A 13,557-nucleotide genomic window follows, 5' to 3' on the forward strand; every position below is an offset into this window, starting at 1 on the left:
GCAAATATTCACCCATCGATTTGGGAACAATGGATTTTTATAAAGGTTTGATTGCTTCCTAAGTGGTCGAAGTGATTTGTTTCTGAGGTCTTCTAAGTAACCATGAAGAGGTGTTCCGTGGGACCACTTTCTAACCACCCCCCCCCAGGTGACCATGACTGAGCTGACCCCGGGTCAGTTGTGTGAGAGGGAAGCAACCCCTGCAGTGAGTGTAGGGCCGGTGGTCCTGCTTATACCTGCTCAGAGGGTGCACAGGTGGGAGGGCTCTCCTGACCCCTGCCCCAGCCAGCCCTGTGGTCCTCCTGCGTGCGGGGGTGGGCGCAGGGGTCGGCTCCTGCCCTGGGCTCACTGGGGAGGCACAGAGGATGCCCAGACTGCTGATGTATTCCCCTGGAGATGTTTTGGTTTGTTCCCAGGCCTTCTGAGCCCTTCCAGCCTGCTTCAAACTGCGTCCTTCATGAGGTTCTGTGCTCAGGCCTGAGAGGAGCTGGAATCCCACAGATTGGGTACACCACTTATAGACTTAGTGGGAGAAGGCTCTCCTTACCTGGTCCTCTTCCTTCACCAGAACCAAGGGGAGCCAAATCTCTCCCAAGGTACCCACTCCCCTGGCGCCCACTCTGGCGTCAGTCTGGATGGTGTGAGTAGAGGCTTGACTAGGTGGACAGGAGCTGCTCTTGACACCTCACTGACTGATACCTGAATTCATCCCCATTACTCATTAATAGAGTGATCTTATGCGACTCGCTTAACCTTTCTGAGCCTCAGTGGTCCACAATATGGGGTAATAGCCTGGCACATCTAAAGCTCTCCTGGACTGGTCCTGTAATCTTATTACAGGGAGCTCTTCTTCCTATTTCCCAGAGTGTAGGCAACCGAGGCCTCTGCAGCAGTAGCTGTAACATCTTAAAATCTTGAGATTTTCTAGTGAAGGGAGGATGGGAGGCAAGTAGGGATTTGGGGGGACTTCCAGTCCTGGGGACCAAGTGCCAGAGAAGTGTCTTGGTATCTCAGCAATGAACCGGGGGAGTGTGAGATTGCTCCCTTTTTAGCCCAATAGCCACTCCTCAGCAGTTCTGTGAGCAGATTAATTGAAACAGGCCTGGATCTTCATTCTCTCCTCCCCACACGGTTGTTCAAAGCCTGCGGAGATGGCCTTGTTAGCTGCAACGGCCTCAGAGCCTTGGGCTTTCCCTTGTGGTGTTTGCATTAACTTGGGTGCTATCCATCTATCCAGGCATAACGGATGGTCTTGTCATAATGAGCCAGTCAAAACATTTTTGGTCCAACTCTGTTCCAACCAACATTGAGACGTCCCACGTGAAACTCGGACAAAGTCTAAACAGCCCGTTTCCCAGGCTCAGACAAAAAGAAAGAAGCAGAAGGCAGGAAAAAATGGTTATTAATTGCTCAGAGTGGTGAGTGCTAAATAAGCCGGGTTGTTTTGGGGGAAAGATGAATGCCATTTTTTCTCTTCCAGGCACGGACAGAACTCCTGCGACGGGAAAGTGCCTCAGTCGGTCAATTTTGTATACCCATCGGTGCCCTCTACCACGGAGTACCAGGAATGCCAGCAAGAGCTGGGGGCGAATGCCTAATTCATGGATATGAGACTGCCCGCGTAGGGCTACTGGAGACCCACCCCCAGGGAGAGGGATGGTGGAGGTGGGCCTGAGCTCCCACCCTGCACAGCAGATTTTGCAGGGAGAAACCTATATGCGACCTCCTGGGGCAACAGCTTCGCCAGTGTCCAGCGGCAGCGGGCCACTAGACGTAGCTCTGGACGCTGGCCTTGGAATGCCAGCAGAGGAGGGAGGGAGCCCTCCAGGAAGACAACCCGGGAGAGGGCGATTGGGTGCTCTGAGTCCTGGGAGGTGTTCAGACTCCACTGCAGTCGCCTCCTAGTCCCTTTCCAGGCTTGAATCCCACCGGGACCAGCTGCTCTGGAGACCTTCAGTGCCAAGCCTCCCTGCACCCTCAAGCCCGCCTTCTGGGCTTCGGACTGAGGGTTTCTTTCCATTGTGCAACGCCCCTGCCCCACCCCCAATTTTTATCCCCGGAGGATTTATGTTAGAGGTTGCATGGCAGACGAGGCGACTCAGGCACCCAGCGGCACTCCAGGAAAAAAACGACCTGGGCAAAACGCGCAAACCCAGTCCCTGGCGGCGCGCGCTTGCTGTAGCGCGGACACTCGCGCGCGTGCGGAGATGCATTCCGGTTTCTGCGTTTCCACCGCTTTCAGGATCCGGGCACTGAGCAGACACCTAGAAAAGGCGTATCACGGACAAAAAGAGAAAACAGACGGGCAGGACACGTCACGCCAAAATATGAGGGGTGGGAGGGTGGAGGAGGTATGGTGTGGGAGAAGCTCACGGGCTGCGCGTGTGGGTAGGGCCGAGTTAGAACTTCCTTCTTCCCTCTCCCCTCCCCTTCGTTCTTCTGGCTTGCCTCCCGTCCCGCTGCCCTCCCCCGCCCTGCACCCTCACACACACACAGACACACACACTTGTATTTTGTGCTGTCGTAAAACCCACGTGTCCAGCCGGGAGGCTGCCAGAGCGTGGAGCCAGGGAGCCAGGACAAGGCGGCGACCGCGCGCAGCAGCCCACGGCGGCTAGGTCCGGCGCCCAGGTCTGTCCGCGCTCCCGCGCCCTCCGCGGGCCTCCACGTCCCTCGCTCTCAGGCCAGAAGTGCTCCGGGAGGCCGGATCTCTAGGGCTCCCCTCCCGCGCTACCCGTAGACATGTAGCGCACTCGGGGCGCACACTCTCCCGCGCGCTCACCGAAACTCACGCACGCACCCACCGGCAGCTCCGAGTTTTCGGGTAAGGTGAAGCTCGTCCTGGACTGAGGGTCGAGGGCCCGGAGCGTGAGAAGGCTGGAGGTCCTAGGCTGGGGGCGGGGTGGGGGGCGAGACTGTCCCGCCTCCTGGCTCGGGAGGCCAGCGCGGCTCCAGAGCTGCGCCACTCCAGTGGGGTCGGCTCCCAGCGCTGGCCGAGGGCGGAGGCTGCATCCTGCAGCCGCGGAGTTGTGCGGGGAGGCTCCGTCCCGCCGGATTCCAGCCTCGCAGAGTGGGAACTGGGCGCCACTGGCTGGGAGGCGGAGGCGGGTGCTCGCAGCTCCCTCTGCGCGGCGCAGTGGCTTCGGAGTAAACTTTGTGCCCCGGCAGAGTTGGGAAGAGGGAGCTGCAGATCCGGGCTGCGGCTGGCGGAGACACCGCCTCTGGCTCTCGCTCCGAGGTCCCGGCGACCCTCCTCTCATCCCCTCTCGCCCAGGCCGTGGGTCCAGCTCACGCAAACCCTCCTCCCTGCCCTCTGCCCCCAGCTCGAGGCGTCGGACATGCTGAAGCCGGGAGACCCCGGCGGCTCGGCGTTTCTCAAAGTGGACCCAGCCTACCTGCAGCACTGGCAACAGCTCTTCCCGCACGGCGGCGGCGGCCCGCTTAAGGGCGGCGGCGCCGTGGGTCCCATGGGCGCGCCGCAGCCTCTACAGCCGCCGCCGCCGCCGCCGCCGCCACTGCCGCCGCCGGCTCCGGAGCGCGCCGAGCCTCCACCGGACAGCCTGCGCCCGCGGCCCTCCTCTCTCTCCTCCACTTCGTCCACCCCGGGTGCCTCGTCTACCTCGGCCTCCTCTGCCACCTCCTGCGCTGCCGCCGCCGCTGCAGCCGCGCTGGCAGGTCTCTCGGCTCTGCCCGTGTCGCAGCTGCCGGTCTTCGCGCCTCTAGCCTCTGCCGCCGTCGCCGCCGAGCCTCTGCCCCCCAAGGAACTGTGCCTCGGCGCGGCCTCAGGCCCGGGGCCCGCCAAGTGCGGCAGCGGCGGCGGGGATGGCCGGGGCGCCCCGCGCTTCCGCTGCAGCGCGGAGGAGCTGGACTATTACCTGTACGGCCAGCAGCGCATGGAGATCATCCCGCTCAACCAGCACACCAGCGACCCCAACAACCGTACGTAGCCGCGGCTCGCGCGCTCTCTCCAGGGGCGCCGGCGCGGGCGAGCGCGGGCTTGGGTCCGGGAGGCGGGTCGGATGAGGGTGACACCGGGGTGGATGACGGAGGAAGCGGCTTGGACCGCTCCACTCCCTCCGTGTGCCTCCCAGACCACTGTGGCAAAAGTTTTCTGGCGTTGGAGAAGGAAGGAGATCGTACGGGATGGCAGGGTGGCACTTGGGGGTTACCTCCCTTCTCCTCTGCTCAGTCCCCGCCTCACAGTCCCTGGTACTTGGGGCAATACAGACTTCCGCAGGACACTGCCCGGGGCCGGTGGGTACCCGCTACGCGCGGCAGGGAGTGCCTGGGACGGCCCCGCCGGGCCCTAGTTGGGACTGGGGAGGGACGCTTGGAGTTTTGGGTGAGCGTGGAAACCAGGGCTTCTCCTTCTCTCTACCCCACCTCTGAAGTTAACTGCAGTCAAGTCACCTTCGGGCCACGGGGTTGTAAGGAGACCGCTGGGAGCTTCTGGCTGTCAGGGCCTCACTGGAGTAGGAGCTTCGGGTGACACCGAGTCTGTCTCTTCTTTAAGGCAGGCGTGATTCTTAGGTCTACTATTTATTTAGAAAAGAAGGAATAGAAAAAAACTGCCGATACTTAGAAGAAAACTTCCGACTTAGGCCAGGGTTATTTCTCTACGGATCCCACGTTCTCCGCGCACCCTTGACCCTGCAAACATTTGAAATTCGTGTTGGTTTATTTATTTATTTTAGAAATTCGAGTGATAGTAATTCAGTAAGAGAAGTTTACTCCTTTCTCCTTCAAGTAAATAGCAAATGCCTAACTAAATAGCAGACTCCTTAGCTTGGGTTCCTATATGCACAATTTCAAACGCTTATCACAAATACAGTTTCCATTTTGAAGCAAAACTCTAAATCAAGATCAAGAATGTCTATTGCTTTATATCTGCTTCTTTTGGGGGGTAGTTTCAGCGGTTATAATGTGTTTACACCCAACCTTTGCGGTAAATGTAAAAATATACCTTCAGAGACTTCTAAGATAACATTAAAACCAGTTAAGGGAGTCGTATTGAAAGCAGTATGGGACTTGAAAGGTTAGCATTCATTTAGCTATTTTCTTCATCTTATTCCTTTTGTCTGGCTGCTGTAAGAGAAAAGTTGATCATAAACATTTGTTTTTATTCTATTTTTAAGGAGTTGCTTCTGGCAGAATGTCTACCACTCCGTGAACTCCTTAATTCATTGTAAAAGCAAAATAACTTCAGTTATAGCCATTTAAAGAATTCCCAAAGTCGTTGCTTTGATGAAAAAACACTGGGCATCAGACTAGTGATTGAGGTATATTAATATTTTCTTAATATTAAAGATAGTTACCAACAAAAAAGAACAATTGTATTTACTTTTTTCCTTCCCAGAGTCTGAGAGTAAAGAACTGGTTTAAAATGGGGGCTTCAATGTGCAGTTAAGAGGACTAATATATTTCAGTTTCCAGAAATTTTACAAAATTAGATTGCCTTAATGGATTTCAAAAAATACTTATTTCCTGCTGAATTTCTTGAATGTGTTGTTTTCAAAGCAATTTTTAAAATGTGAAATAAAAAGATACGAAAGCCTTTGGAAAGGGCATTTCTTACCGCTGAGTAAAATACAGTTATTTTACTGGAAGTGCTTCAACAAGCTTGTAGTTTCTCTTCTCAATTAAATCTGCGAGGGGAAAGACATCAGCAACACACCCAAAGCCCTGGCTGTACGCTGAGCTCCCTAGACTGTTTACAACACAGTATCGAGAATTAATACATTTTCGCTAGAGGAAACTTAGACTAATCAGAGAAAGAATTAGGATAGATTCCTAATTAATACATGGTTATTGAACGAGTTTACTGCTTAGGTAACTTTTTTGTAGTTGGAGGAAATGAATTATGAATTTATTTTAATTATTCTTATTTGCGTTGACCTTCTGGTATCTCCTTTTGAGTGGACTGGACTGAGTTAGAGTGCAGGGGGGAAGACCGGAAAGGAGGTTAGATTATCCTATTAGAGTGACCCCACCCTGCTCACTAATTAAAGAGCAATTGAGAAAGAAAATAGAAAGCTGAGCTAGGTCTGTAATGCTGGGAGACCAGGTCTTCCGTTCTTCCAGGAACTTCTCTGGGCAAGTAAGCTTAGGCACTCATTTGAAACCATGAGATGTGTTTTACAAAGATGGAAGTGATTGAGCCTAACTAGGGGCTCAGAACAATTCAGAAATGCCAAAGATTGAGAAACTTTTCTCCGACCCTTGATAGGGTGAAACGTGGTGGGTACAGCAGTTACTTGAAAGACTTAAAAACAGAAGCTTCACCTGATTCCTGAGTTGTGAGAAGGGAAAGGCGAGAAGCAGGAGGGAAACTCCTATTAGTCTGTCATATGTAAGTTTTCTTAGTTTTCCTCCCCCCCACTTTTGCCATAAGAAAGGCTGTGAAGTGACGCCTCAACATTGCTTCATTTTGTCACTTTGTACTTAAAAAAAAGCATTAAGTCATTTTCTCTTTTTCTTATAAGGCAAAAGAAACACAAATAACCTCTCCCTTCCCCTTAGCTAAGTAACTTTTTGCCTGGGATCAGCAATACAGGACACCATTGCTCTGTAAGGAAAGAAGTTACCAGTGCTAGTTTCACCTTGAAACTTTATTGGCATCTATGGTAAATACCACAGTGAAGGAGCTTTAGCCCTCTCAAACACAAAAGGATTTTAAAACCACAGAAACTGTGCAAGCTAGCCCAGGGGAACTCTTCCAGAATGTTTGTTATCTAATTGTATCAATTTATTCTGTGACTGAAGTATACTTTCTACTGAAGCTCTGAATGTTTACTTAGCTGCTGGGGCAGCTTTCTTCTCTCAAAAGTCAAGTGGTGCGAGGTGTAATATAAATGAGGGATGGGGCCCTAACTTCCCCTTCTTGTATTACTGACCTTATTTACTACCGCTTGCTCCTAGGCATGGGCCTCTGCTTGGGTTCTGGGAGCTGTCCTTGGCTTTTTAAAGGAGGATCCCGGGTTTCCTTTCAGCTGAGCTTATTATATAACAACTTTCCATACCTTTTAGTGAAGTCCTCTGTATTACTTGGGAGGGAGGTGGGCGTTGAGCTCATCTCCTGTCTCAGCAGAGTTGGGCCACCCTGTATCTCTCCCAGCCAGAGCAGGGTCTCTGTCCCCTTTCCGCTTACAGAAGTCCTCCTGTGCAGGTAACAGCACAGGGAACAGCGCTGGCTGGTGTATGCACGGGGTTGGGAGCAGGACCCTAGACTTCATTTTTGGTTGCCTCTTGCTTTTTAAGGATTTGGGGAGAGGTTCTGGGGAGAGAGAAGGAAATCCGGGCACAACACTGTTTGTCTGGTTGTGGGAAGTGTGCTATGGGGTTAGGGAAAGAGATGAAAGGAAGGTGTTTTCTGACTTTCCAGTGATGTCTTCCCACCCCGTTCCAAGATGCGAGTCCTGTTTGGGGAGCTTTGAGCCCACCAGCGGGCTGTTCGTGCCACCGAGGCACAATCTCCCTGGGTCGCTGCCACCCAGCGTGTCGTGTCCGTTGTCTGCGAGCAGCGGGCAATTTAGACTCAGACCTGGTCTAGTGGGAGGGAGCCTCAGCATCGGTGTGTGGGCTTTCGGATTCTATTTTTCTTCTGTCTTTTTCTTTTTGTGTGCAAGCCCAGCCCCATCCAGTAACACACATGATTTAACTATTTTACATCTTTCGTTATCTAGCGCCCTAACACTGCACATAGAGCCATATATTAGATTAAGGCTAGAAGAGGTGGCGACTGTTTATTTAAGGTGATAAAATGGTCCATCAGCACTAATCTCCATCGATATGTGCCACCAGGAGATGAAGGATGAGGGGACAAGCCACAATTAATTGCCCTATAGTTTTGTAGGAGAGAGTGGAGCCAGCCCAGACCCCTTCGATCTCCGCTCGCGGGTCCTATTCATCATCTCCGCGTTGTATGCGGCGGCCTCGCAGGGGCAGGGCCGGGGCCGGCGAGGTTTATCTCCCCGCAATATTCTCTCACCCGCACACACTGGCGCTCCCGTTTAATTTATTAATACAGTCATCGGGAGACAAATAAAACCCACGTTTTCTCCCTCCCCCCTTCTTTCCTCCCTCTTTGCCTTTCCTTCGTGGTCCCAGGGCCAAGCCCCCAGCCAGGCGGGGCAGAGGGAGCCCAGCGCTTCTGGGGGTTCGCGGGGTGGGGGTTTTTCACTCGGATGGAGGGAGAGCCCCGGAACAGACTCCCGTGAGCTGGGCGCGACCGCAGTCAGCGCCCCTTCTCGGAGGCCGGGTAACCCGCCTCGCCTTCGCATCTGTTTCTAGATCAGCTCTGGGATCTTGGAGGATCCCACCCTGGTGAAGGAGGAGGGCCGCGTGGATGGCGGGGCGCAGAAGAGGCTTAGGGGTGGGGGTGGCGTTACTGGCCACGCCTGGTGCTGGAGGAGAGCCCCTTCGAGGGCAGGAGCAGGCGAGGCCTTCAGAACACAGCCTTACAAGGGAGGCTGCCTGCCCGGCTGGCCGGGGCACCCAACCCCGCGCATCCCGCCTCTGCCCCCACCCCATCTAGCTGGTGGCGCGGAATGCAAGCGGCCAGCGCAGGCTGGAGCCCCAGGGGCGAGAACCCTGTGCCGGAGGTTTCCCGCGGGGTGTTCAGCGTGTCCGTGCGGGTCAGCCCAGCCCCCTCCCTGGCGCGCGCCGCGCTGCCAGCAGGCGGCACTCCGGGGGCCGTGTCGCCCTGGCCGGATCGATGGGCGCCGGCCCCGCAGGGCTTGGCCTGCGGGACCCAGAGCCGCGACCTCGGCGGCGGTCCGGGAGGATTTATTGCCTGAGCGGGTCTCGCCGCCCTCCGAGGAAGCAGGCTTTCCAGCTACTCCTTGGTTCCCTATACAGAGAGCGGGTGAGGGCCGGCTAAGACGTCGGGGGTGTCCTGGGGAGTGACGACCTGGTGTGGGTGATCCTCTCCGCGCCCACGCGCGCCTGTCGACCTCTCAGACACCAAAATCACTGAAGCGTTCTATGTATCACCTTTCCTAGAATGACATTCCAGAAAAGAAAACTTTGGCCTGCTTTGCCCCCTTTACCTTAAAATAGATGCCTTTAAAATTATAAAGGTTGTCCATCACTTGTAAAGACATTCGAAGGACACAGAGGCTATGACATAGTGACGGTCTGGTCTGCCCTTCACTTCACCTGGCCTGGCTCTCTGAGGTCAGGAAGCGAACAAGTCTGGAATCTATGGACAGGAGCACCAATAAATCTATTCAAGATAGAAAAGGAACCATAATCTCTTACATTTGTAATACTAAAATGGTATTTCAAAGAGTTTTTCTTAAAGAATCTGAGACCGTCTCTCACAAATATAGCTAAAGTCTTTATGAATAACAATTATGAACGTGTACAAAAACTCTTTCCTTGATTTTAAGAGAAAGTAGGAACAGTTATTTCCTCTCTATAAATACAAAAAAGACTTGTATTATGTGTTACTTGGAATGCTGTATGTATGCGTGTACATGTAAGGTATGATGATATACATTGTATATTATACATATTTATGGGTAGTTAAGGCATGTAGCTGGCTCCCCCTCAAACCTTTTTATATAGATGTTTATGTCTAGAAAATACTTTGCATGTTTGTCTCCTTATGCCATACTTGTCAACCCCAAGAAATGTTACTTGTTTTTAACATCCTCAGGCTCTCTTGGGTTTCTGAAGTACAGGTTAGCACCCAAATGTTTTCAGTTTGGGCTATTTCGTATATTAAAAAAATAACATTAGAATAGAATGTATATTTTTATGACAGTTGGTCAACTTTTCTGGCAGAATATTTTGATCAGGCATGAAGGGCTTCACAAATTAAGAAGACTAGTGATGGGTGATATAATTAAAGTGGGTTGGCCTGGTCTGCTCTGCTACATTGTAACATACGCGCAATCTTGTGCTGCTGGGGGAGCCTCAGTTTTTCCCCATGCAAAATGCTACCCTTAAGGTTTTTCAACACTTTGTGGACATAAATAAAACAATAAGTTAAAGAGGGCTTTTGGAGAACTACTTGGATAAAGGAGTTGGCTGTGGTTTTGTTATCATAGATGACAAATACCAGGTGTGTGTTTCTTGTGTGTGAGGTAGTGGCTGGAATTGCTGCATTGACTCTTTATTCCTGATGTAGTTGATATGACATTACATGTGGTGATGCTGGGAGTCAACAGAATCTCTGTTAGAGGCTGTTGGGGGAATGGATACTAAATACTCTTTGATTCTACCCTTTGCTTCATTGAGTCAACCAGAAAGGAAAAATCAGTTAAACCAACTCCCTGGGGTGATTTATTTTTATTTTCGTGGACATATTGCCTTTGCTTATCACCATTTATTTTTAGACATTTTTGCTAAGGTGCTGAAAGGCTACATCTAAAGTCAAACACAGTCGAAATTATGGACATTATCTGTTAACTTGCCTTTTCATTCTTTCTTTATGTCTCCAAACTCAAGAGTGTGGGAAAGAGAGAAACTTGGGTAACTCAATCATGTTACAGAAGTGTTTGTGGCCCCAAAAGAAACAGTTACTGCAGTGAAATATTTCAGTTCTATGGATTGAATCATGAGTTTGGATACAAAATTCTTCCAGCTTTCATTAGTCTTCCCACATGTCTGGAAGGAATTCCATCAAATTCCTGGAGGTTTGGAATCAGGCAGACCTGAGTGAATAATCCTTTCTCTTCCAGCCGCCTTCAGGCTTCTGGTCCTTGATCAAGTTACAGTACTGTGAATCCTCAATTGCCTCATCTGTAAAATGGGACTCATGATACTTAAGTAATATGATGGTTGTTTGGTTCAAGACAGGTGCCTAGCTGATAGCGATTGGTAATTGGGGTATTATCGACTTTCTTTCTGTTCCCAAAATGTCTTAATTTTCACAATCAAAAGCTTGAGAGGGTATGTAAAGTGTGTGTGTTATAGGTAAGCATGAGACCTGGGTTAGAAGATAGAGCCTTGAATAATTTGAACATGTGTTTGTGTGGCTGGGAGAGGAGAGCAGAGGAGGACCTTTGCGTGAGAGAGGCAGACAGACATTTCACTAGCTGTGGAAACAGGTTGCTGTTTTCACCTAAGATGCTTGAAGACACCTCTAAGAAGAGGCAGTCCCAGGGTTTTCCCCTTCCCTGGGCTCTCTTGGGAGAAACTGCTGACTCAGGGGAAGGCACATCTGGCTAGGTCAGGATTCCACTGCAGTAGGATGGCTCACATAGTCAACCTTGGGTGTTGTGAAGCAAATGGCAGAAGGAGGGTTGGTTCCCTGGCCATGCTGGTTTCTGTGTTCCTAGAAAGTTTCTCACTGACTCACAAGTTCCTTGGGCGTTGGGCCATTGCCCACAGATAGGGCACATCCGGGGTGACCCAGAAGGCCTGGTTTCCATCAAGGTCAGGCGCAGGTGCCCATCACCCGGTGCGGGTTCCCGGGATGGGCTTTTTTGGGGGGAGGGTCTGCACCTCTGCCAGCCAGGACTCGCCAGGTGTTAGCCCCAGTGCCATAACTCTGACACTTGCACAGAGCTGCCGTGGCTCCCCAGGGAAGCTGGGGCAGGCAGGCTAGGGTCGCGCTAGCGGGCGCTGAGGCCACCTCCTGGGGGCAGGCCTTACTGCACCAAGGCGCAGACACAGCGGCTCCGCCAGGCCCATTAATAACCCGCAGGGCGCTGAGATCCGACAGCACAGTCGCTGCAGGCCCTGCTTCCCGCTGCCATCGGCCCCTTCCCACCCGGTCCGAGTAGAGGGACACTGACCGCCCACCACCGCCCGGCCCAAGGTGGAGGTCCCTTCTGCGCCCGCTACCCTGGGGAATGTCAGAGAGAGACAGCTTCATCAACAGCTCAGTTTACTACACAAGATAATCGCATTTAGCCTCAGGATCAACCACGGGGCAGTAGTTGGGGCCTTTTCCACTGAACCATTACCCTGATCATTAAAGGCCCACTACCCTGATCCCTGATCGTTAAATTAAATATTCATTTCTTTTTGTAGTCTGACAAAAACTTGCACACAAACCCTCCGGAGCAAACTCCGGTCCCCACCTGTCCCCGTCGGGCTGGAATACCTAGATTGGGCGCTGATAGGACCATCGCCATTGAAGGACCCGGGCGCGGGCGCGCCCCCAGCTGCTTGGGGCTGCGTGCGCCTCGGGCTCCACGAGACCCCGGGCTCTGTCGTATCCTGCGGTGCTTGGGAGGTGGTTGAAGACGCCTGTGTTTCCAGGGCTCGAGGGGAGTGCGAATGGTGCCCCAAGCCAGACTAGTAGCCCACCCGCCTCGGTGATGGTTAAACGTCTCCCGTATAATTGTAAAAAGAGGAAAATGAAAATACCTAGGCGACCAGTGTAGACTCTCCGGGATAATCAGATTGGGGAGGAGATGGGCTTTTTTCGTGGTACAAGGATAAATACACCCCAACACCAGAGAGAGAGAACCACGGGTATGAGCCAGAGAGCCAGAAGGAGCGGAGCTTTAGAAGAGAAGGAAGGGGCGAGAGACAGAGACGGAAACCGGGAGGACCGGGGTCCTGAGGAGAGGACGACGGGGCGATCCGCACACAGCTCCGAGGGCGTCTGGTGGAGGGTCTGCACCCTTGCCCTGCCGGGCAGATTTAGACGCAGCCAATTCCAAAGGAGCGGCGCGCATTGGCCTCCCTTCCACTCTGAGTGGTCTCGGGTCACCTCCTTCCAAGGTGGCTTACCCTGGACGACCGCGGTGCTGTTGTTTGGGGGATTTACCCGAGGATGGGCTGTTCGGGGCGGCCAGGTTAACCCTCTCCCTTCCTCCCTCCTGCGTGTCTCCCTCAGGTTGCGACATGTGCGCGGACAACCGCAACGGCGAGTGCCCCATGCACGGCCCCCTGCACTCGCTGCGCCGGCTCGTGGGCACCAGCAGCGCCGCAGCCGCTGCGCCCCCGCCGGAGCTGCCGGAGTGGCTGCGGGACCTGCCGCGGGAGGTGTGCCTGTGCACCAGCACAGTGCCCGGCCTGGCTTACGGCATCTGCGCCGCCCAGAGGATCCAGCAGGGCACCTGGATTGGGCCCTTCCAGGGCGTGCTCCTGCCCCCAGAGAAAGTGCAGGCGGGCGCCGTGAGGAACACGCAGCATCTCTGGGAGGTAAGTGGCCGGTGCCCAGCACCTCACCATCGAGCCTTGGCTCCCACCGAACCTGGCCCTTGCTGAGTGGCAACTTCCCAGAGAGCCTCGCTTGGTCCCCAGAGGGTCGTGGAGCACGGACCGCCTGGTCTGCGAATGCCTTGTATCTGAAGCACCTGCAGTGGGGGGTCTGACACCATAGCTACGCGACCAAGGAGACAGGGCCGAGTCACCTTAACCTATCTTTGTTCCACTCAGGATGCATTTGACTGCTGGTCTTCCTAAATCTTGAGAGAAAGAGAAAACAGCGGAGGAGATGAAGCAGAGGTTAGGCATTAGGGTGGACGCTGGGTGACCTTTCCGGTCCACTCTAAGCAATTCCAGAGTGTTTCAGCGCGCTGGGCAGGAAGGTGCAGGACCACAGGGAGGAGGAAGGAGAGAGTCAGGCTCATTGCTTCAGATAAAAACGATTTT

The 13,557-nt window shown here is 53.2% G+C and overlaps 1 protein-coding gene across 3 annotated transcripts in view; it reads left to right on the forward strand.

Moving 5' to 3' along the window:
• The first annotated feature begins 2,686 nt into the window (after positions 1-2,686).
• PRDM6 (PR/SET domain 6) overlaps positions 2,687-13,557 on the forward strand; it is a 108,344-nt gene continuing 97,473 nt past the window's right edge. For 2 of the 3 annotated variants that reach the window (XM_053567438.1, XM_053567439.1), the window contains exons 1-2: positions 3,339-3,939; positions 12,797-13,104. In XM_053567438.1, the coding sequence (XP_053423413.1) occupies positions 3,339-3,939; positions 12,797-13,104 (909 nt within the window). Of the gene's footprint in view, positions 2,825-3,323; positions 3,940-12,796; positions 13,105-13,557 lie in introns of those variants that run through there. The other variant, XM_053567436.1, reaches the window with a different exon arrangement.

Source organism: Nycticebus coucang, chromosome 17, assembly GCF_027406575.1.
Source record: "Nycticebus coucang isolate mNycCou1 chromosome 17, mNycCou1.pri, whole genome shotgun sequence".
In the NCBI taxonomy this organism is placed as follows: domain Eukaryota; kingdom Metazoa; phylum Chordata; class Mammalia; order Primates; family Lorisidae; genus Nycticebus; species Nycticebus coucang.